We start from the raw sequence: 22,532 nt of genomic DNA, 5'->3' as shown, positions 1-22,532 counted from the left end.
TAGCAAATGAAGGCTTTTGAATTAACATTAATTGTAGTTAATTGAAAAATACAAAAATGAAATAATATTGATGGCAGCCAGTCATCACTAATCCAATATTTCTCGATCTTTTAAAAGAGGATTTAAAATATCTTAAATAACAAAAAGATTCAAAATACGAAAATGACATCAATGAGGAAAGAATTAATTAGTATTCAAGATAACAATGAAAATATTAAACTGGTCTAAAGCTAAAAGTTTCAACAAAATAATTCAAAATCTACTGCATTTCATAAACATATGGTGGTGTACAAAAGATTTTTTTTTCCGTGTAAGAATCTTATAATACAAAGTCAAAATTGGCATGCCGCCAACAGAATATTGCTCCATTAGCGACTTATACACAAACCTAACAAGAGTTAAGTTGACTGAACTCTAATTGTTCAATTCAATACGTATATGGGTGAGCGATATACTCAACTCAAGGCCAGCCAAAGGTTGCTTGCTCTATGATACAAAATAACTGATGGCTATGGTTGTCGAGAGTCCCCCCCCCTGTAAAATTATGGATTAAAGAAACCCGAACCACCAATGTTGATAGCAATCAGCACAGAGATGCTTGTGATCACAGTGAGCCAAAACAACGCCGAATCTGTCAAAAAACACGCATTAGAATACTTCATCACCATCCAAACAAGATATGACACCAAAAATGTATATATATGTACGTGATTGATAATCAGACAGCAATATTACCGGCTAAACCTCCAGCTCCGTTACTTGAAACCGTGGGTTTGTTGTCTGTAGCTGTATCACGAGATCTCGAATTCGTTGTACCTGAGCTAGTAGAAAGGGTGGCATCATTTTGAAGCTTCGTATTCAATGCATCGGAGGCCACTATTCCCAGAAATTCTTCACTCACTATCAATGCGGCTAGTACGTCCATAAATGATTCCTTGCCGGTTGCTTTCACTGTGTCGTTTTCACTCTCTTCATAAGCACCATTTGGTTCGTCGGTATCAGATGACTCGTCGTCATCTGAGATATCTATATCCAAGGCATTTGATGCAGCCTTGTCATCTTCTTCGTCCTCAACATATGCTTTGTACGTCAACCTCACGAGTACTTCACCAGAAGACCTGTTTCTGAAGAATCCCCAACCTCCCCCTAAAACAACAATTGTATCTGTTGGTACGGTATCTTGGAGAGAACCAAGGTCAACCTGTATGTTTTGTACGAAAAAGGTAAGAATACACGAAAAGCAGCTAAAACACGGACTTCGACTTTGGCGCAGGACACTGAATCAGTAAATTGATGGATCGAAAGTAATGCGGTCGGGCAGTTAGCGTTCTCTTCAGAAACTATAGAATTTCACCTATATCATTGCCAGAGCTGATGCTACCTCAGGGTTTAAAAATCGATTTCTTTAACTAGAGTCCCAAAGCCAATATTCTCGATTAACTTGTACACTACTCAATAAAACTTTCACATGATTGCACAAACTAGCAAAGCAAGCACGTCACACCAAGAATGCTCGTAATTCAAGGGCTGCGTACCAAAGACTAATGAGCTGACAAAATGAGCTAATGCTTCTGTATGGTAACTAGATAATTAGTATGGTATTCGTAAGAGGTAAAAGGGTAAGTGAATCTTGTCATAAATAAGAGGGTAAGTGGAGGAAGGCAATTTGCGAGTGATCTAAAGCTTGAGTTAGAATAATCACGGCCCACGGGGAGGTTCTAAGTACCTTGAACTTCAACTTGGTTTAACTTGTAGTTCGCTATCTTAATATTTTAATATGTTTCAGATCTTAATACTAATTAGGAGGTACCCTAACAGATGCACAACCCCCAATTTATATTCTATAAGTCGCAAACTCAAATTAGAAGAATATCTAGCCAAGTTTTGGACTTTAAACAAGACTTAACCTGAAATGACCAAATTGGCTATACATAATTTTCAGCAGTTTTAGTCCTTGATTAAGTTTGCACGGTTACATAAGAGAAATAAAGATGTGATGGCATAGTAATGGTGGAGGGACAGAGAAATGTCGCAAGGTTTCGCTAGTTTTAACTTACCCTTTATCAAGATCGGCAATAACATAGAATCATAGATATTTCAAAATCTAAATAGCATATGGGTAAGGAAAAGATCAGTTACCTCTGCGTTACCAATGGTCAAATCTGCAAATCCAAGAGAGTCTTTCACTTGAATATACAATTTTTGCTTCCTAGGATTTGCAACAAGCATATGAAAATCCTGCCAATAATCCCAATGGCAATACATGTGAGTACACAAACCAGATTGAATACTTCAAATGAACCCGAAAATAACCAATATTGTTCAGGGAACATATTCTCCAGTAAAACAAAAATAAGCAATGAGCTTCACCTGATTCCAGATTGGCTCACCAGGTGGTCCAATCACAGTGGTTTGGCTGTTCTTTTTGCTGCGTATTGTCTGATCGCCCAAGCTTAAAACGACATATGGGTCCGTTTTTCCTGAGAGGAACAGGGGTTGATGAGTAAAGTACAGGGTCATAAATTAATGGGAATAAATAGTGATGCCAACTTTCTGAAAGCAAAGTGGCAGTGCCACATTAATGTTGATAAGCATCACAACCACTAGAAAGGATAATAGATAAAACAACGTACCATAAAACAAATAAGAAAGCTTCCGAGCATCTACAAGGGTTACTGAAAGTTCCCCAACAAAATCATTATTCCCTTCCTGCATGACTCCTGATTTAACCTCATCTGGAACGGGTCCAACTGCTTTTCCTTTCTGGAAATCTAGAACTATCTTCTTCGGACGCACAAATAATTTCGGTAAGTCCTCAGTGAGAAGTTTTGTCAAAAACCTATGCAGACACAATAAGCATAAAGGTCAGAGGGCAAATAAATGGAAGAAAATCAAGCCTAAAAATCTTATCATAGAGCAGTACGGCAACAGTTAAGATTAATCAACTTACATAGAGAGAACAGGAATGGCTGATGTTGTACCAGGCGTGCAGCAAAACAATTGGAAGACAGAGAGAAATGTCCATCAGTATTTAAATGTCAAAACTTAAAGCAAAGTAAAAAAACTATCATCAAAGACGAATGCAACCTCCACAAGCATGCCTACTAAAAACATAAAGAGAAACTAAAGAAGAACATGAAAGTAAACCAAGTTTCATGCTTCCTTGCAGTGACTAGTAATGAAATGTAATTCGTAAACTGTAATCAAAGTCAAAAAACAATAACATACCCATTAAATTGAACAAGCGGAACGGTGACAACTCAAATTTGATCTTCGGTAGTGAAACAAATGCCCATGAAACGGCACCTACCCAAGGTTCAGTGGGAATTAGCCGTAACTTGACCCATAATTCACCATCTATGTCAAAATCTCGGACAACAACTGGAACAACAATGGGGATGATGCCAAATTTTAGTGAAAGCATTAATAACATACGAGCACCACCAGTATACCGCAGACCAATTTGGTACCTGAAGAACATTGAACGAAGATACGACTATTGGTAATACTGTAATTCTAATAATGAAAAAGATGAAACAAAATGTACCCAACTTGAATATAGCTATATATTGCTTTATGAAATCGAGAATCAAAAGGAACAAAAAAAAAATGCAAACAATATAGAAATCGGCATAGATATGCACAAGATTCACGAACAATGTTGTTAGCTATATCAAGAGAGAAGTACTATTATCATAGAGAAGTAGGAAATTACATATTACGAAGGCACACCTCACCAAACCAGCCAAAATGGTAAATAACAACATTACAAATACAATATTCCAAGATATTGATTGAACTCAAAAAGAAAGAAATGTAAAAAACAATAATGACTGAAAAAATTCATGGAACTTCATAGCCAGTAAACATTGAAGGAAGGTGTTCAATCAGTATACCAGAGAGTACATAAAACTAGAAAGATGAGTTCAAAACAACTTACTGCAAATCATTGGCTCGACGGGACGTTCTCCGCTCAACATTCCTAACTGATAATGGTTCTTCCCCCAACGAAAACTGCTTGATTTCCACTCTCTCCACATAATCAGGTTTCTTCAAATTATCAATAACAGGTTGCAACAACCCAACAAGCCAATCCTCAATACCAGGTCTATAAACTTTCCACAATTTACCCAACACCATATTCACCCACTCCACCGACTCCTTCCTTTGTAAATCCTTCTCCAAAAACGAAGAGAAACTAGTAGGCACCTGAGGCCATGTACCAAGACGCCCATCATCATTTCTAGATTTACTTCTTTTCCTAAATGTCCATAACTTGTCAAAAGCGACTCCAACAAAGAAAAAGAAAACGAAAAGTCCAACAATATTTCGATTAATAGGAGGTGAAGGAATAGGGTGTATGACTCCTAATTGAGTCCTTAACTTATCAACAATAGGATCCTCTTGAAAACCAGTAAAATTCGACCCCACTTGCACAGAAGACTCTTCCTGGGAGAATTCTTCCCCTTCCAGTTCATTACTAATACGCTTAACTACAAAATTTCTAACACCCCTTCTAGCAGAAGTAGCAAATTCTAAATTAAAGTTGCTAGTAACACCATCTGGAGAAAGAGAACAAACCAAAAACCATCTCCGTCGGAAATTAAGAGAAGATGAAAAGGGTTTTCTGGATTTTCTGGAAAAAGGGACGAAAGCAGTGAAATTGTTGCATGGGCAATGTTGAGAGAAGGAATTGGAGAAATCAAAGGTCGGAAATGGGAAGTGTGTAATCATTTAGATACAGAAAAGAAAAGAGATGAGAAATCATAAGGAAACGATGAACCTGAAGCTGAAGCTGGATTGAGAATGGGGAAATGGGGGAAGAAAATCAATGGAAATTGGTGTGGATTGTTGTTGTTATTGTTGATGATGATGATGACATGAAATTGTTCCAAGGAAGAAGGAAATTGAAGGGATTATGGGGCAGGGGAACTTGGGCTTTCGGCTTGGAGGCCACAGCCTCAGAAAATGGAAGACTTTCTTTTTTCTTTTTTTTTCTTCTTGGTTTGAAGAAGAGAAAATGAAAGATTGAGAATAATATAGAGATCGATTCATCGTTATATGGAAACGCCACATGGAATGGACGGAGCCGACGCGGCAACATCTACGGTCTTCCTCTTCTTATTTCATATTTTCTGTGATCCTTTTTCTCCTTCTCACCTCTTCCTCTCCACGACGTCGTTTTCATTCCCTTCTCTTTTTCCCCTTTATTTTTTTCTTCCTTTTTCTAAAAAGAAATAACATTAAATATACAAAATTGGTAAAAGTGTAGAAAATATTTTAAAAAACATCATATTTTCAAAGTCTATCAATTATAAACACCGATGATCTCATTCTATCTACGTCTATCATAAAGAAAAAATGAATTTATTTCATATTCTTTTGTATTTCGTAAATACTTTAATTTATTTTGACATATATTTAAAATGCTCCTTAAGTATAAGAAATTTTAGTTATTGTATTTTGAGTATGTTTTTTCATTTAAGATTTTGAAATATTATGTCTTTCAAATTTTGAGTTTGATTTTAATTTATTTACAATTTTATCTATATGATTCGAGTGGTATATCAGCTCAGTTTATGAGTTTCAAAATTCACATTTTGAATTAAGCTTCGTTTTTGCTATCATTATTAAAATTAATATTAAATTCTATGTTATCGTTCTTATAAATTAATTTATAGACATTAATGTCGATGAAAAATCAAAATTGAAAAAAAAAAGTAAATATTGAAAAGAAAACAAAATTGGAGCAAAATTAAAAACTTGAAAATCAAACTTCAATTCCCTTTTAAAACTTAGTAATTAAATCAAAATCATATCCAAAACTTAAGCATAAAAAATGTAACACTTGGAAATATTACCAAATTCAAACTAAACCTAAATTTTAGAAATCAAATATCTATAAATCTCTGTAGAAATATTAGCAAGAAAAGGCGATTCTTAATATTATTATTATTAAATTAAGAATATGGAGTGGAGAATACGTGTATACAACAGTGGGATTTAAAAAGTTGAATAGTCGTATTCCGAATTGGAAAGAGAAAAGAAAGAATAAGCCGCAAGAAAAATGTTGCTATTAATTTAGGTATTGTAATGGGGACTCTACAACAGTTAAAGAAACGTGATTAAATTGGAATATATTTCGAAAACACGCGGTATCTTCTTTTCTCTTCACTATTTCAACTTGCTTGAAAATCCATTTGCGTTTGCCGTCCAAACGTACTTGTTGCAAGACTTGAATAAACACATACAAAACTCACATTTTTCTATGATTCCACACGTGTTTTCTTCTGTCTTTTTATGTTCACTCTATTACTCTACTTTTTAATTATTACTCTTTCACTAAGTGCTTCAACAACACATATGGCTACAAAATGGTCTTACTTACATGTGGGTGGCACAATATCCATTCACTGCTTTAAACATTCAAATCGAAGGTTGTTTGCATTGGAATGACCAAAACAGAACTCCAAACACACATATTGTTCACTTGCTTTCGCTCTCCTGAAAAAGAGAGTTGAGAATAAGATTGACAAAGAAGTGAGAGGAAATAAAAAGAGAAGAAAGTCAAGAAGAGATTAGGATGAAGACAATAGAAATTTAAGTAAAGAAAACACTTTGCCTTCAGATTGAGAGTTATATCAACTTATCTTAAGTCTCGAACACTAAATTGATATTTAACTTTATATCCCAACTTGCTTAGAACAACCTTTCCCGAGAACATACATACATTCTTCTATCATCAAAGTTAATTTTCACATTTTTTAAGAAAATATAATTTCTTTCACGATCGGTTAGTAGTAATAGTCGTCGTATTAACAAAGTTTCATTTCTTCATAGTAAAATGAAAAGGAAATATTGGGGAATTACATTTTCTAAGTTAAATCAATAGATACAACATAGAAACTCATACAAACATGCGAAGAACCAATATAAGTATGGAAAGGATTCAATACAAGAACAACAATTGAGAAAGCATCACCAAACTATATATAGTACCAGCCTATGCCAAAAAAAATGATGCTGATAAACTATGGGATATTTTCATTGAAAAGAACAATCAAATGTTCGAACATGAGAGAAGAATATTCGTCACAACATCAACCAAATCTGAAAACGACCAAAAATGAAGAAACCCAATGAAAAAAGTGGTCCATAAAACCTATTTGACTCGTCCATAAAACTTAGCCTTCTCCTGTGTTGTCTGGAACCGTCCGTGGCCGAACTTGGAAGATGTATCTATGAACTTCAGTTTGATTTCCTCAATAGCAACTCTAGATGTTTGCTTGATCAGTGACTGCCTCAATGTGACCACACGCTTTTTTGGACCCGCACAACAGCCCTTGATCATCAGGTAATCCTCTTTGACGATACCATAGTGAGGGAATCCACCAATTGGAGTTATATCCTTCTCGGTCCTATAAAAGAATATCCAGAAGCATCAGCATCAGCAGCAGGAAATCTACAACAAGAAATTGAAGTAGAAAATATTATCCACAAGAAAAGATTGGCTTTAAGAGACCTACCTATCAAATTCAGTCATGGCGGAGTGAGAATCTTGACCAGTCTTCCCAATCTTATAAACTTTTTTATTCATTTCTGTGCGGTGATGATAACCATTCTGTCCTGCCCTGGCAACTGTGAACGACACTCTAGCTGGATGCCAAGCACCAATACAGGCTACCTTCCGAAGGCCACGATGAGTCTTACGGGGCAGGCGAGTGACACCCCAACGGGTCACCACACCTTCGTAGCCTTTGCCCTTCGTTACTCCAATGATATCAATCATCTCATCCTTTTGGAAAATGGCATCAACAGGGATCTGCTTCTCAAACAAACTATATGCATAATCAACCTTCTTAGGAACATCTCCGCCATTCACTTGAATTTCCATTAAGTGAGCTTTCTTTTGCTTTAATCCTTGCATCTTCCTTATCTGAAAAACAAGGTTTTTACATGGGTTTTTAAATATAGAGTACATATCTAATATGAACCAAGATTTTATAAAGGTTTAGACATTCAGTTGATCAACATCGCCTATGAGATGTTTTGGAAAAGATGAGAAGGAAACATAAAATACCTGTGAATGGGCAAGAACACGAATTACAGTGCTGTGTTTCCTCAAACTTTCCAACTGCGACTGAATATCTTTCTTACCATCTTCAGTCTCGTACTTCTTCGAGTACTTCGTGAAAGCCTTTTTCTTTGACATGCACCAGTTCTTGTAAAATCGCCGCTTTACCTCCTCGCTCAAGTGCTGGGCCCACACAGTTTTAAATGAACGCAAACCTCGGGGCGTTTTGATATAGCCAACAACCCCAACAACAACCATGGGGGGCGCTTCTATGATTGTCACAGCTTCACATGTTTCTTTCTTGTGTAGCTCTGAGAGAATCATTATAATAAAATTAATAATACATATAACGCATAAAACCACAAAATATTACAAACTTGTCTACTAAAAGTTGTACTATACAAATTACAAGTCGAGTCTCAATCTAATTAATAAAAGGATGAGAAAAAGATAAATGGTTAACAAAACTATAAAAAAAATTGAATGCCTAATCCAAATCTTAATCCAATGTCCACACAAACAGCAGGCCACACAATTGCTAAATATGGTAAACAGATGCAACTGTAGCTTACAGCGAGATATACATTATAAAGTGCACGTCAGATAGTAGACAACTGGATTTATCTCATTTTGCCAAACAAGATTTGGATATCTTAGAACATGACTCACTTGAACCAGGCTTTTCGACTTCTCTGACTATATGGGTCATCCCAGCCTTGTATCCAAGGAAAGCAGTCAACCTACAAGGCTTTGATGGATCATCTCTAGGGAACGCCTTCACTGCAAAATACACATTAACGCGACAATATTTATTAATTAGCTAACTGGAATTTAATGCACATAATTTAAGGATAATGATAACGTATGAAAATAATTATGTAACTGAAGTGCTACAAATGTTCTTAGCTAGAGCCCCTAGTTATAGAAGAAAACATTCAGCATATTATGATATAACAGAATAAACTCAATAAAGCACTAGAATGGTCATAGAGCAAATTATGATATGCAAAAAAAATCCACATGAATTGCATCACACAAATACAATAAACTGAAACCACTATATACAAATAAGAAGTGATTATGATTTATAAACACTGAATACATTACAAAAAAATAGTCGGGGGTCCCATAAACAGCAACCATGCATCCAGCATAAAAGTTAGATTGCCAATACCTTTTCCTCTATGCCGAGAAGCTCTCTTCCTTGGAAGAAACCCTAAAGAGCCATGTCTTGGGTGCTCAAACTTGCGATGAGACATGTTGCCTTCCTGTAGCAATTAATAGGAAACTACCAAATTTTAATGATGTTAATTGAACCACTAAGAGTCCCAAAATAACCGAACATGAAAGGGTTTTCCACTTATATAGAGATAAAAAATAATGACAATATCATAGACACCAAACCCAACAGCAAAACATACGTACGTACAAAAGAAAACCATGGCAGGAAGAATAAACGAAGACATAGTAGTTTCACATCAACCGAATTTCCGTTGCCTATAATGAAACAGATGGTCAAAGAACTACAGAAATAGTTTTCAAAATGATATGCAAATATAAGTTTCTTCGTATAATATAAAATCAATTGAATGTGTCAGATCAAGAGAAGAAGAAATTCTAAAACAAAATTCTAAAATCTTTTAAATAAAAACGAATGTGACTAAGATTTGGAAAGATTATCAGAAGAAAACAGGTTCCAGGTTCAAGTTTTTCCAAGTTCCATGTTCCAAAATCCAGCAGACTACAAAATGACCCCCGACCAGTGGCCTATGGCACTAGATAATGCCAAAACTCAGGCTCCCTTGTGTTCCATTCCAAAAACCCAAAAATAGGCATTGGTGAAAGAGCCCGTTCTAGACTCCAGCCCTGATTATTAATACTTTCTTATGGGGGTAACCATTTTGACTATCATTTGGAATATTGGAATTAGACCAGAAAAACATGATGGAACAACAACCGTCAGCAAATTAGTAAAACCAAAACCCCAGCAAATTTAATGGATAAACATGAACATCCAACCATCCAGATGTATAAGCGTCGTAATAAAAAAAAAATAGAATACATAACCAGCTCGTATCAAGCAAAAGAAGATGAACGATCCTGCAGGAAGAAGTTTATCGAACGATGTAAAATAAACAAAGAGGCCACCATACTCATTGAAACAAGTATACCTGACACAGGAAACCTCAATTGAAGTGGCGGAAGGGAGGAGAGGTTGTTGCCGACGTTACTAGGGTTAAGGCTACACCTTTGTATTTATAGTAGAAATGAAACAATGGATACTGCGGCTACGATTTGGCGGCTGCGATGCGAGGGAAGGAATTAGGGTTTTCTCACGACAAAATTGGGCTAACCCTAATTTTACGTGGCGTAGGCCGTTGGGCTTATAGAAACATTGACCAATTTGGAAGTCCAAGCCCACGTGCTTCGCCGAAAAGCACGTGAACATTGTCAGGAAAACGACACGTCGGTTTGAGGTAAAATGCATTCGACTGGTCGACTTGCAAATGGATGGCTCCTTTTCATAACTTTAATTCAAATTATATTAAATTTAAAAGAATGGGTCTTTCCAAAAATATTATTTACACTGTATATCAAAAATGTCTTATCAATCATGTCGTCAACCATATTCAACGTTTAGATTTGGTTTTATTGTTTTTGATTACTTTAGATTTGGGTAGAAAAAAAACAATATAAATAACTTGCAAGAAAACCTATTGGAAGAAATCGCATCAAATTAAAGAAAAACGTAATGAAATCCTGAAATATTTAAAGAGTTGCTAACTGGCCTTTGTTATGCGTTGTCATATTTATGAAAACTAATCTTAAAAGAAAAACAGTTTAGTTATGTGTTATATATTCATGATAAATTATATAGTATAATTATACAACCTCAAAATTTCGACAAATAAAGGAATAAGCCAACAAATGTTATCATCGCCCCATAAACAGAAAACAAAATCTTTTAATGAAGAGAATGACTCCTGTAACTCATAAAACAATACAAAATTCAAGACAAACTAATCTGGTCATCGAGTACGCAACTCGATAACATCATCAAGCAATAGTTATACAATGTATTTTTAACATAAGATATGTTTGTAAACTAAACGATAATAGTTCGACTCCTAACCTCGTAAAAAATCGTGTCGTCCTAACATTACGTTTTTGGATTTGCCACTTTCCACTTGATAGTCATTATGGATGGTTGGCATGTACGTTTTAAAATTTAAGGAAGGTGTAATATTTACTTTTTTCTTCATTATTTTATCAACTCTAACTATATGTCTATAGGTGTAAAGAAGTATGAGAAAGTGTTTGAGTCACTAAAGAGCAATAACGAGAAGGAGTGTCGAAATGAGCGACAATCAAGTCTCGGAAGGTGATTTGGGCCTTCACAAACGGGCCAACGATCGAGTACGACCCAGCAAAGCAAACTACCATCGTCTACCTTCGGGCAGTGGCGAGGCAACTTCTTCAACGTATGCCGGAGTTCAATCAAGCACTCATCTTTAACCTCTACAATGCATTAAACTCACACTAGAACACTTGCTACGCTTCAACCTATGACGGAAAACCAGAAACATGGGCTAGAATTAAGTATAGACTCATCATCTCAAAGGCCCTTGAAAATTGGAAAGACCACAGACCAAGTTTTTCACGGCGACGAGGAGGAAGCAGAAACCATGAACCCTAAACCTGGAATCCAACGCTACCTTGTCGCAGTGGAATATATTGGAACTCGGTTTTCTGGGTCTCAGCAACAGCCCAACTGCCGTACGGTGGTTGGCGCGCTCGAGGTACTTTCCCATTTTTCTTTTAACTGCTTTTTTCTTATTAACCAATGGAAATATTTGAGATGGGACATGGCTTCTTTGTATCGGCGCTCTGTGTAGCTGGTTTACATGTTTTGACAATTAGTACCTGAGAGAGACCAAAAGGAAAGATAAATTTTTAGAGACATAGTTAATGCTTATTTGAGTTTGGGTTTGAGTTGCATACTATTTAGTCACAATACGAAAGAGGAAGAGTAAAAAAATGCAACTAAAGTGCATAAAGAAGGATTTGAAATAGTAACGATGTAGTTAATTGAAGTTATAATTGGAGCCCAAAACATGGGTGGTTTATGGAGTGAGACATCCCATTGAAATTAAATGGTTCCCTTTTCTCTCTATCTCTTTTTTATTGTTTAGTAATCAGAATATGAAACATCCATATTGATATTATCTCATTGACACCCTGTATCGCTTCCAAGTCATGATAGTTTCAACTGTCATGGACTTAAGCTAAAGTTTATTTCTATTTATGTTTCTGTTGTCATTTCGATGATTTTAAAAGTAAGATTCATTTTTTAACAATGCATCTCCTTAATTACACCATGTAGTAGTTGTAAGGAACTGATAGTTGTATTAGCGAGGGCACTAGGGTAATTAGATAGGGAGTTAGTTAGGCTGTTTAAGGGAGAGGGATCGAAGGAAGTCATGCAATTGTTAAGTGATCAAGGACTTGGGTTAGGATACTCGAGAGGGCCTTGTACTTGATTTATCTTGTAGTCTTTCATACTTTGTATTTCAATATATTTCAAATCTTAATTCCTATTAGGTGGTACCCTAACATACCCCTCTTTCAAAATGATTAACTTACACTTGTCAGGAAGCATTCCAGAAGTTTATCGGTCAACCAGTCTCGGTGTTTTGTTCTAGCAGAACTGTAAGTTTATCTTATTTTAGATATTTTTTGTTGTCATACAAAGCAATCTCATTACTACTATTACTTATTAGAATGTTCAGTATGCGTGTAGGATATTATTACTTATTATACTAGATGAAGATATAACCGAATTTAAATTGAAAAGTAGTTTGAAGACCGTTCTCTCTGTCAAGGTTCTACAACAATTTTCTTGTTGATTCTTCAGTCGTCTGGAAGTTTTTCTCCCACTAGGTTGGATACGCGTAGAGAAGGATATGCAATTGAACTAATTATTCATCTGGACTCACATTTATTGTCCTAAGTTGGATTTTGAAACAAATGAACTGTGGCGTTTTAGGATAAGTTACTTTCCTGGCTTGTTTGCTGCGGAGTGCAATGCATCTTGCTCCATATTCGTACATTCTGATGTGAGAAAATCAGAAGGGGATCCATGATAGAGTTGCTCTTTTGATTACATTGATTGTCGGCCAAAGAAAATTAATATTTTGATCTACTTGAAATTTATGGACCAATCATATTCTTATAAATTATGTTTAGTTTAGAACAAATATGCTAATTATTTTCAGGGTAAGTTATTTTCTTTCTTATAAGAAAAAAGTATCAGGGTAAGTAACTTTGGGATTTTCTGCTGAACTGCAACCTTGCCTCATATGCATTTACTACTGTTGTTGTAAAGACTGTGAAGACCAAATATTTTTATTAATTTTATCAACCCAATTGTTTTTGCTTTCTTTGTTATTCGAATTCTCATGTGTGTAATATTATGCTTCTTTCTAACATATTTATATTAGGCATCCGATTCATGCTGTGACTTTTCTTTATTTTTTCTTGGTACGGTCAAGGATGCTGGAGTTCATGCCTTATCAAATGTTTGTCATGTTGATGTTGAGCGCATAAGCAAAAGAAAGCCTGGAGAAGTGGTTTGTCCCCTTATAATAGAATATCAACATCCCTATTTCCTCTCTTATGTACACATAATGTGTCCTCAACTAGATGAGTAATTTTCCTGAAAACTTTGGTTCACTAGTTGACTTTATTGTTCATTGGCTGTTGGTATCATATTCCATTGCCTTGTGGAGCAGCGTTGCTACCTTTACTTCTTGGGATTGGCCATGAGACCTGCGTTACTTCTTTCTAATTCAACTAATTGACTTTATTGTTGAGATTGAAGTTTAAACTTCCTCATGCATATGAGTTTGAAGAAATGGTGCTCAACTTTGCCACGGAGAAGCTAACATCTTTTTCTTAACTATGATGCAGTTACCACCTCATGAACCAGGAGTGGTTCATAAGGCCGTGAATCATTTCTTACAGGTTTGGTTCTTCGCTGACCAATCACTTTCTTCAGCTACTTCTGCTTCTCCTAACTTTCATCGTTTTGATTTGTGCTTCATTTTTAATGGTACTACATGCAATTGTCTTGTTATAATCGCCATCTCCAATCTATAAATTTATTCTGTTTAAATTTGCAAGCACGTTAGAATAAAGAATCTTCCCCTTCACCATTACTATTGAATTTAGATTTCTCTATATATCCTCTTACCATTATTGTCGACTATTGTTTAAAGGCTATATATGAGATAGCACCTGAGACATAACTTCCTTTTCTCAGCTTGAGCCTTTTGTTTCTTTATTGCTTAACAAAGAAAATGATGAATGAGAGGTATTTATGTTGGTTTTGATTTCAGAAACATGAAGGTGATGTTACTGTAGTTGATGTTCGAAGTGTTCCCAATGATTTTCATGCTAGATATAAAGCTCAAGAGCGTACGTGAGTACCATTCATCCATGCTTTAGTAGTTGTCTAGTTGATACCATTGTTGCATATTAGATAGTAGGATTAATTGTAAACCTTCGTAAGTTAGTCTAGTAGTAAGAAGGAGATATAATCTCAATAAATGGCAAGAAGTCAAGGTTTCAATCCAAGGTGGCCACCTGCCTCCGAGTTTCCTTAACACCTAAATGTAGTTGAGTCAGGTGGCTTGTCCTATGAAAATAGTCGAAATGCGCATAAGTTGGCCCAGCAATATAATTAATTATACATACCTCTTTAAAACTAGTTTTGTATCTCATGAAATATTTTCAGGTACTTTTACCGGTTAGTTTCTGGACCAGAAGCTCTCTCAAGCTTTGAGAAGGATCGAGCATGGCACGTGCCTGAGACACTAAACATTGGGGCAATGCAGGTATGAAAAAATAACAATTCATCGCTGGTGATCATGTAGATTTTGAATTACATTTTAGAACTGATGCAACTTTATTGGAATGTGTAACGACCTTATTTGAACATGATTTGTTCTATAAGTTGTACGGTTGACTTCTTGAGTTCTAAAAATTATTGGAACCTGTAAATTCAGGAGGCATGCAAAGTGCTGGTTGGGCATCATGATTTTAGCTCCTTCAGGGCAGCTGGTTGTCAGGTCCCTTAATACTAAAATTATTTATGTTCCCAGCTTATCATACATTTTGTTTGTAACAAAAGTGGGGGAGTGGTCGGGAAATGAAATGGTTTGTATGGTGTAGTTTAGATGTGCATTGTGCAGTGCAGGCAAACTCACCAATCAGAACTCTGGATGAACTAAACGTTTGTGAGGTGGCTTCAACTCCTTATTTTCCAACATCAATGGAGCGAAAGCAAAGGCAGGGCAAAGAAGAAAGTGAGAATGAAGAGCCACACTCAGAAACTTGTGAGGTTGGATTTGGAATCAGGAGAAGGCATCGTTGTTTTGTGGTGACAGCACGAGCACGCTCTTTTCTCTATCATCAGGTTTAAAACCCCCAACACTAGACCTTGCACATGTTTGAGAGTGATTTTAAAATTATTGAAATCACTGTCTTATTCAAAAATCACTTTGAAACACATTTTTTATTCATTTACAATTAATTTAATGTTTAGTTTTACATTTTTAAATGTGATTTCCATATTGTCAAACCCAGTTTTGGATCATTAAAAGCATTTTAGAATCTCTCAAACATGTCATTTCTTTTCTTTTTCACGAGATTGATTGATTAGTTAGTTATTCTGAAATGGAACATACTTAGGTGAGACTGATGGTTGGAGTTCTTAAAGCAGTCGGCACTGGAGATCTAACCGTCGGAGATGGTAGGTGGCTAGGCAGCAACGTATACAATAGAAATACTTGAAAGTAGTTTGTATCTTTGAATTAATAGAACACGGATGCTTCAATGTAGAACCATAATATGGTGTATGTGTGTTGCTGCAGTAGAAAGAATATTGGAAGCGAAGAATGTGAGTTCAGCAAGGCCAATGGCTCCTGCGTGCGGACTCTACCTCGGCCATGTCAAATACGATCTACCGCCAGCTCCCCATTAAGTTCAATCTTGTTGCACCTAATTCCATGTTTTCCTTTTCTTTACTAAAAAGAGAGAAGAAAAAACGTTTAGAAAATCATTCTTTTTTAAAAAAGTTGCCACATGGTAATATTTTATTAGACTCTAGACTAAGTAGAATAGAGATAAGTTTAAATTGCATTAAGTACTTTTTGAGCTTTACTTATATGCAATTCTCCTTTTTGTTGACATCCAAATTAATGGTTGAGTTGAAGTTGAATCTCATTCCATTCTATACTAATTTATTCTTTAATATTTGTGAATTGTGAGAATAAATATTTTGAATTGTGATCCCTCATAAATATTATCACAAGAATTTTAATTATTATATTATTATATTAGCGAGTTATAGTAGTATGTGTTTAAGATAAATATTATTTTAGAAAATTTTTGAATAGGTTTAATGTTATAATAATTAGGAGATCTATACATATAGCTCCAAAGGCAAGCGAAGAGATTTGCTTCATCCCATAAATCATACCTATCCTTAAAAGAACAGAGTTTACCAACTAAATTAATCTAGTTCTGCATTTACAAATTCATAGTTAAATTTTCAATTCAAATTTGAAGTTTCTAAATTGGAACTAAACATGTTGTGATAATAAAGAGTTTGTTTTCATTTTCTACAAAATTATCTGTGTTAAAAACAAAATTAACACATTTCACCTAAATTTGCTAATGTTCCTAAGACCATTCAAAGGCAGAGTAATGATTTTCATTTTTCAATAGGAAGCCAAATATGATACAACTAAACTACACAGAGTCGAATACAATTTTTATGATACATGAAACACAAGCCTACAAGTATCGGGTAATACAATAATTAATCTACTATTTCATGAACTCTTCTATGGCCATGTGAATGGAGCTAGTGCGAGAAGGTCTGCGATGCGGAAGCAATGAATGGGGTCCTCTCCACACAGATTTTGGATTCACTGGGAAAACGACTCCACACAACTCCAAAACCATCGGATTCTTAATGCTCAACTCCTCCCATGCCTTTAATTTCTTCCTCTGTTTTTCTTCTTCCTCCTGCCATCATGCCATCAAATCATTCGTTAAATCACCGATTAACATAAAAATTTAAACTGATAGGTGGAAGTAAATTTAATATATATCATCTCATTCACTTGGACGCTTGAAATATGCAATAGACAAAACAGGTGGAAAGGAACATCGTAAGGATTTGAACACAGAACCTTCTAAATCATTCGCTCTAATATCATGTTGCATCATAAAGACTATGCACGTAAACTTAATATTATATCATTTAACATCATCACAATATACTCCGTCCGTTTTTCCTCAACTTCGTTGCCCCCATCCTTGTTTTTGTTTCATGGTTCTTGTTTAATGAAAGTTGTGTTTGCTATCAATTAAATAAGCTATGTTTGCTGAAATTGATTTATCCCGTTTAACTTTCATAGTTCAATGATGGTTTGATGAATGGTCCTCGTTTTCTAAGCTAACAAAATGAAAGCAAAATACCTTCTGTTCGGAGATATGAGTATCTTGTGGAACATCCTCCATTTTCAAGTTACCCGATTCCTCCGTTGTTGATTTCAATGGTCTATCATGATCCTCCCTCGACCGTTCCGACTGCTCAATTCCTTTAGAATCAGCGGCTATTCTCTGCCCCATTTCATTTTCTTCATCTTTTTCCTCCTCAGCTTCATCTTGCTTATCATCTGGCATGCTAAACTGTTGCTTTGAAACATCCATTTTCACCTCTTCTCCTGTTTCTTCTTCAACACCTAGTTCATTGTCTAGTGAATCATCAGCATTTGATGATGAATCCACGCTGCCAGGACTTTCCCCACGCAAAGATTCCTTAACAAAAAGAAAAAAAGTTAGATGGAGCATTATTCTTTTTCTATCCCATAGTAAAGAGAAACAAATGGATGTTATAAACACAAAAAATCATTAATGTCAATATCAAATTGTTTTCCCAATACTTATGTCTTTGCAATCACTGTTATGATCTCACGAAAAGGATAACGAAACATGGTTCACTTCTGCAAAACTGAAGTGTATACAAAGTACAACCTAAAATAGAAATGGAAACAACATTCTAAATTGACCCACCATTAATTGTAAATTTTTAGAAAATAAGACACTGTTCCTGATTTTCCCTAAACATCAAGAGAGGTTTGAATAAATTCCAAGCACTTTTAAGTCACCTCAAACTTTAACTCTCGCGCTAGGTTGTTGCCAGCTCCAGTTTGGTCTTTAGCAACTCTAGCAGTCTCTTCACGCTCCCTCCTACGGCGCTTTAAAACACATATTGCACATAAACAATCAGATTTATGGCGCCTTCTGCAGAAAGAAGCACTTCAATCAGCTTATCACTTGAAAAGTTCTATGCTGAAGAGACATAAGAAATAAAGAGACTTTATTTCATACAAACATCATGTTAGTGACTTCAATACAAAAATGGGGGTAAAAACTAAGAAGCAAATTTCCAACTAGCTAGCCAGAGATTTTACTGCCGAGTTAAAAAGTTTTGTTCAACTAAACTCAATTGGTTCTTTTGTAGCTATACCAGCAATTTCCTTCTACCATCAGGTTTTGTCCTATATCCAGACTGTTGGATTACAACAAAGTAACTCCAGTACTTCCCTCATCATCTAAACATGAACATAAAGGTCAAATTTTTGTCCTACTGTGCAACTCAAGAGCCATAAATGTAAGTTGCATTTGATGTAACTTTATGCAGGTTGGCAGAATCATACCCATGACGCTTCTTCGATTTCTGTTTTGACTGACCTTTCAGAGGTTTCGCCTGACTGGATGCTCCACCATTCTCTTGGCTTATATCAACACCTGCAAGGGGAAGAAGAAAAAACATAAATTACATGCAGCAAAGAATCCCTCGACCAAGTTTGTCAAATTGCAACAAAACTTTTATATGGATATATCTTTGCAGAAAGTCATATCTATGCCAGTGAAAAATGCCATATGTGCATTTATTTTATTATCCAAATATAAGAAATAACAAATTCATTTGATTTGATTTCCACATGTCAGCAAGAGATTACTAAGAAATGTAATAAATTTAGTTCAGCACCAATGAATTGTATTGGCCCCAATATTTTGAGCAAAATCTCACCATTAGTTGCTGTAGTTTGCCCATTGTACAATCCAGCAGCACTCCAATATTTTGAAAAGTTTTTCTTCACCCTCCTCATAAGATCCAGGATGTAGTCACCTTTATTATTATACTTATAGCAGTTCTCCCAGATGTACCGCACATCCTTGAAAACATCCTCTGAATTCATATATTTAACACCATTTTCAAGATTGCTGCATATTGTCCCAAAATCCATTGGTGTATCTATCACATCAAAATAATCCTGCAGGAAAAAGAAAATTAAAAAACGACAATGTGTAGAAGGGACAACAGTTGCAATATAATAAAAATGATGCCAGTATAAGAACAAGCAACCAGTCAAATGTAAATGAATAAAAATGTAATATTAACAGTTTTTCAAGTTAAAAGGATGTCAACCATACTAGAGGAACGGCTAGCCCATTCCTGTTCTTAGCTCTATAAGTTGAGTCCAAATGCAAAACATGGAAAATTAGAGACATGCAACGCTCCTTATCCTAATCTTCTCTGCTTTATTTTTCCGCTGCCATTAAGTGTACAGTGCAAACTCATCAATTCTGAAGCTTCCTACGAGGAATCAAGCTATTTGATTAAATACTTGCAATTTGGGGAGGAGAATCATTGAGAATATTAAAACTATCAGCTAGCTAGAACCTTCATGCCGTGCTTATAAATAAAATTAGACATCCATGACCTCCTTTTCACTAGTCTACCCAAATAAAGACTGAAAAATATATAAGAAGATCTGTAAAGCAGTATGGGAACAGGAACACCACTACATGTAATGACAACAAAACTGACCCAATGAGCAATTAATATAATAATTCATACTTACGGGTATCCCTAAAGCAACAGGATTCACAGGAACATTAAACGGTTCAGCTGCATCCATTTTCATGACTTTCTTTATGACCTGAATATAAGAAAAAACCATTGAGAGATATGGATCAAGCAGGCTAAAAAGGTGAAGCAAAAACCTTAAATACTCATTAAAAATATAACAAATGGTCGGCCTTCTACTAAATTTACAGTTTTAACATGTTAACAGTACCTAAAGTTTTTCTTACATTTACATGTTCTTGACGCCATTTGTGCAAGTTACCTTGGCTCTTCAGGTACATAACTAATCTACCACATTGGTACCGCATTTTCTTGGCATTTAAATCGAGTTTCTTAGAGCATGTTTGGGAGTGATCTTGTAACGGTTAAAATCAAAACCACTTTTTTGTCATGTTTAACAGCAGCTCGAACAAAGATTTAATCATATGACAGTCGCATTTAAAAGTGTAAAATCAAACCTAAGCCAATTTTGAGCGAACAAAGACGTCTTTCGTAGTGGATTTGAAGAAAAAGGGAAAGCGAAAGAAGAGACGACTTACCGTGAGAGCAGATTCCAACTCTCTCTTATTAGGTCGAGAATCCTTTGAAGGCATACGAGTATCAGCTTGTACCTTCACAACAGTACTTGTCGAATTATTACTTGCTCCGGAGCTCTTGGAAGCCTTAATCTTTATGCTCCCAGGTTTCTTGGATGCAATTATAGTATTCCCAGAAACACCGGTTTCCTTTTCAGACAACGAGTTGGCACAATCTTCCATTTTCTCAGAAGCTACACTCTGCTTCTCTAAACCCATTTGAAGACTACTCTTATCAGTGTCACTCTGAGTGAGCGCATCGGAAGAATTAAGCTGAGTATCCATCATTTTTGAGGTCTTTAGCTTCACTTTAACACGTCCAATTGATGATTTCCCAGCATCTTTTTCGATCGAATCCTTATCAGTCGCAACATTGAGATGATCAGTCCCCGTGGACGAAGGCGTACGGATTTCCGTTGCAGAATCATACCTGTCATTATCATTATCATTATCAAACTCCTCCAAACCTGAATTCTCCTCAGTACCTAAAGAAACCGCTCCCTTCCCAGCTACTTCAGTTCCCCCTTTACGCTTGCTCTTTTTGTTCCCTCGTTTACGCTTCATTCTTCTTCAGCCCAACTTTTGTTATCAATCAAAATCTTCAAAAATGCAATGACCAATGACGAGAATTAAGGAAGTAACGAAACTCTTGGTTTGATCGTAGGAAGAGATAAACAAAAAACAGAGAGGAAAGCAGATTGCCGCCAACCCAGAAGGCAGAAACAGTAAAACCCTAGAATGAGAGATGAAATTGAAGATTGTTAGGGAGATTTGAATCGGAAGACGTAAGAGTGGGAGAGTATTAGCGGAATTTTGCGGGAAAATAATTGGAATCGCAGTAGTAGGAGAACAGGAAGAAAGAGAACAAACACAAGAGCCAAGTGAATTAAGGAGACGATAGAGATTGAATCATCGTACCGTGCTTGCGACCGTGATGACGACTATGAGCCAAGAATTCAGTCGATTTACATTATTGGGCTTTCCCGTTCTTTACAATGCCCACAATTACGACCGGCCCAATACAAAAATAAACCGAGGTTTGGGTGTTCACGGTTCGGTTTTGTTATATCAAAAAAAAATTTGTGTTTTTTCTAGGTATTTTGCTAATAATATTTTTTATACTAAAAACCATAACTTATTAATTATTTTTTTTAAAGACAACTCAAATTATGAAATACAATAAAAATTAAATCCTATAATCACTCCTTTAAAACAAGGGAAAATACAATTTTAAAATTTGACAAAATTGTCACTAATGTTATAGGTAAAATTACGAGAATGAAAGGAAAAAACGAATTAATTTGTATTTGACGAGTTTTAAAATTGACAATATTAATACTAATGTTTCGGTTCAAATTACTCAAATGAAAGGGGCATAATGGAGACAACAAAATTCCATCCTGCGAGTCCTTTTATACATAGTATATATATATAGATTTGGTGTTACTATAATATGTAGATCTCTCGTTAACTGTTTATTAATTTTGTATTCATTTATTTGACAGATCTTGTCTAATTTCCAAATGCAACTCTTCTAACCAACTAACAAACGAACAAATATTTAGAGAAATCATCTAGTTTTGAGATGATGTTACATGAATGTTTGAAATTTTCATTTCTTTTCTCCATTACGATTTGTGTTTTTTAGAACCATTTAAACCTTCACATCAATTATAAATAAAATTGATTTTTAAAAAAATATATAATATAATACCATAATTATTATACCACATTTATTATATTCCATAATTAATGTAATAAATAATATAGATTATATTTGTATTTAATATTATGATATCGTTTATTGGAAAAATAATTTTAGTAGGGTATAATGTTGAATATAATATGGTAATACTTATATTAAATGATTTAT

At 35.3% G+C, this 22,532-nt stretch overlaps 4 protein-coding genes across 9 annotated transcripts; 1 reads left to right on the top strand and 3 right to left on the bottom strand.

Moving 5' to 3' along the window:
• Nucleotides 1–237: 237 nt before the first annotated feature.
• Nucleotides 238–5,026, bottom strand: LOC103488839 (tricalbin-3-like). The gene is made up of 8 exons (XM_008447746.3): nucleotides 3,941–5,026; nucleotides 3,229–3,470; nucleotides 2,951–2,969; nucleotides 2,634–2,839; nucleotides 2,371–2,480; nucleotides 2,140–2,238; nucleotides 736–1,201; nucleotides 238–631 (listed from the first exon to the last, which is right to left on the bottom strand). The coding sequence occupies exons 1-8, from the start codon at nucleotides 4,732–4,734 to the stop codon at nucleotides 543–545; spliced, it is 2,025 nt and encodes a 674-aa protein (XP_008445968.2). The 5' UTR covers nucleotides 4,735–5,026; the 3' UTR covers nucleotides 238–542.
• Nucleotides 5,027–7,021: 1,995 nt separating this feature from the next.
• Nucleotides 7,022–10,411, bottom strand: LOC103488840 (60S ribosomal protein L3-2). Of its 2 annotated transcripts, none has more exons than XM_008447747.3 (6): nucleotides 10,246–10,411; nucleotides 9,249–9,342; nucleotides 8,744–8,854; nucleotides 8,081–8,385; nucleotides 7,527–7,936; nucleotides 7,022–7,418 (listed from the first exon to the last, which is right to left on the bottom strand). In XM_008447747.3, exons 2-6 carry the CDS (start codon nucleotides 9,331–9,333, stop codon nucleotides 7,163–7,165), a joined length of 1,167 nt encoding a protein of 388 aa, XP_008445969.2. In that variant the 5' UTR covers nucleotides 9,334–9,342; nucleotides 10,246–10,411; the 3' UTR covers nucleotides 7,022–7,162. The 2 variants fall into 2 exon arrangements, with proteins under 2 accessions (XP_008445969.2, XP_050947252.1); XM_051091295.1 differs by having other exon boundaries at nucleotides 9,504–10,277.
• A 979-nt stretch (nucleotides 10,412–11,390) lies between these two features.
• LOC103488841 (uncharacterized) lies at nucleotides 11,391–16,398 on the top strand. Of its 5 annotated transcripts, none has more exons than XM_008447748.3 (10): nucleotides 11,391–11,874; nucleotides 12,728–12,784; nucleotides 13,627–13,704; nucleotides 14,045–14,098; nucleotides 14,473–14,555; nucleotides 14,871–14,970; nucleotides 15,142–15,204; nucleotides 15,333–15,551; nucleotides 15,827–15,887; nucleotides 16,009–16,398. In XM_008447748.3, the coding sequence occupies exons 1-10, from the start codon at nucleotides 11,641–11,643 to the stop codon at nucleotides 16,116–16,118; spliced, it is 1,059 nt and encodes a 352-aa protein (XP_008445970.1). In that variant the 5' UTR covers nucleotides 11,391–11,640; the 3' UTR covers nucleotides 16,119–16,398. The 5 variants fall into 5 exon arrangements, with proteins under 5 accessions (XP_008445970.1, XP_050947251.1, XP_008445974.1 ...); XM_008447750.3 differs by having other exon boundaries at nucleotides 11,427–11,874; nucleotides 16,012–16,398; XM_051091294.1 differs by lacking the exon at nucleotides 13,627–13,704 and having other exon boundaries at nucleotides 11,408–11,874; nucleotides 16,012–16,398.
• A 430-nt stretch (nucleotides 16,399–16,828) lies between these two features.
• On the bottom strand, nucleotides 16,829–21,588 carry LOC103488842 (SWR1 complex bromodomain subunit bdf1). Its single transcript, XM_008447753.3, has 7 exons — nucleotides 20,624–21,588; nucleotides 20,080–20,157; nucleotides 19,245–19,488; nucleotides 18,868–18,958; nucleotides 18,316–18,451; nucleotides 17,624–17,965; nucleotides 16,829–17,167 (listed from the first exon to the last, which is right to left on the bottom strand). The coding sequence occupies exons 1-7, from the start codon at nucleotides 21,221–21,223 to the stop codon at nucleotides 16,967–16,969; spliced, it is 1,692 nt and encodes a 563-aa protein (XP_008445975.2). The 5' UTR covers nucleotides 21,224–21,588; the 3' UTR covers nucleotides 16,829–16,966.
• Nucleotides 21,589–22,532: the final 944 nt, after the last annotated feature.

Source organism: Cucumis melo, chromosome 10, assembly GCF_025177605.1.
Source record: "Cucumis melo cultivar AY chromosome 10, USDA_Cmelo_AY_1.0, whole genome shotgun sequence".
Classification (NCBI taxonomy): domain Eukaryota; kingdom Viridiplantae; phylum Streptophyta; class Magnoliopsida; order Cucurbitales; family Cucurbitaceae; genus Cucumis; species Cucumis melo.
This window is presented reverse-complemented; position numbering and strand designations above follow the sequence as displayed.

Bases quoted from the DNA above. Each gene is read 5' to 3' on its own strand.
- LOC103488839 (XM_008447746.3), bottom strand. From the start codon at position 4,734: ATGATTACACACTTCCCATTTCCGACCTTTGATTTCTCCAATTCCTTC. The intron at 2,481-2,633 runs GTACGTTGTTTT...TGTTCCTCTCAG, and splicing joins GCTTTCTTATTTGTTTTATG to GAAAAACGGACCCATATGTC. The intron at 1,202-2,139 runs GTAACTGATCTT...CAAAACATACAG, and splicing joins TGACCATTGGTAACGCAGAG to GTTGACCTTGGTTCTCTCCA.
- LOC103488840 (XM_008447747.3), bottom strand. From the start codon at position 9,333: ATGTCTCATCGCAAGTTTGAGCACCCAAGACATGGCTCTTTAGGGTTT. The intron at 8,386-8,743 runs GTGAGTCATGTT...TGATTCTCTCAG, and splicing joins AGTCGAAAAGCCTGGTTCAA to AGCTACACAAGAAAGAAACA. The intron at 7,419-7,526 runs GTAGGTCTCTTA...ATTCTTTTATAG, and splicing joins GCCATGACTGAATTTGATAG to GACCGAGAAGGATATAACTC.
- LOC103488841 (XM_008447748.3), top strand. From the start codon at position 11,641: ATGACGGAAAACCAGAAACATGGGCTAGAATTAAGTATAGACTCATCA. The intron at 15,205-15,332 runs GTCCCTTAATAC...TGTGCAGTGCAG, and splicing joins TCAGGGCAGCTGGTTGTCAG to GCAAACTCACCAATCAGAAC. The intron at 15,888-16,008 runs GTAGGTGGCTAG...GTGTTGCTGCAG, and splicing joins AGATCTAACCGTCGGAGATG to TAGAAAGAATATTGGAAGCG.
- LOC103488842 (XM_008447753.3), bottom strand. From the start codon at position 21,223: ATGAAGCGTAAACGAGGGAACAAAAAGAGCAAGCGTAAAGGGGGAACT. The intron at 19,489-20,079 runs GTAAGTATGAAT...TTTTTCCTGCAG, and splicing joins CTGTTGCTTTAGGGATACCC to GATTATTTTGATGTGATAGA. The intron at 17,966-18,315 runs GTGACTTAAAAG...CTTTTTGTTAAG, and splicing joins CGCGAGAGTTAAAGTTTGAG to GAATCTTTGCGTGGGGAAAG.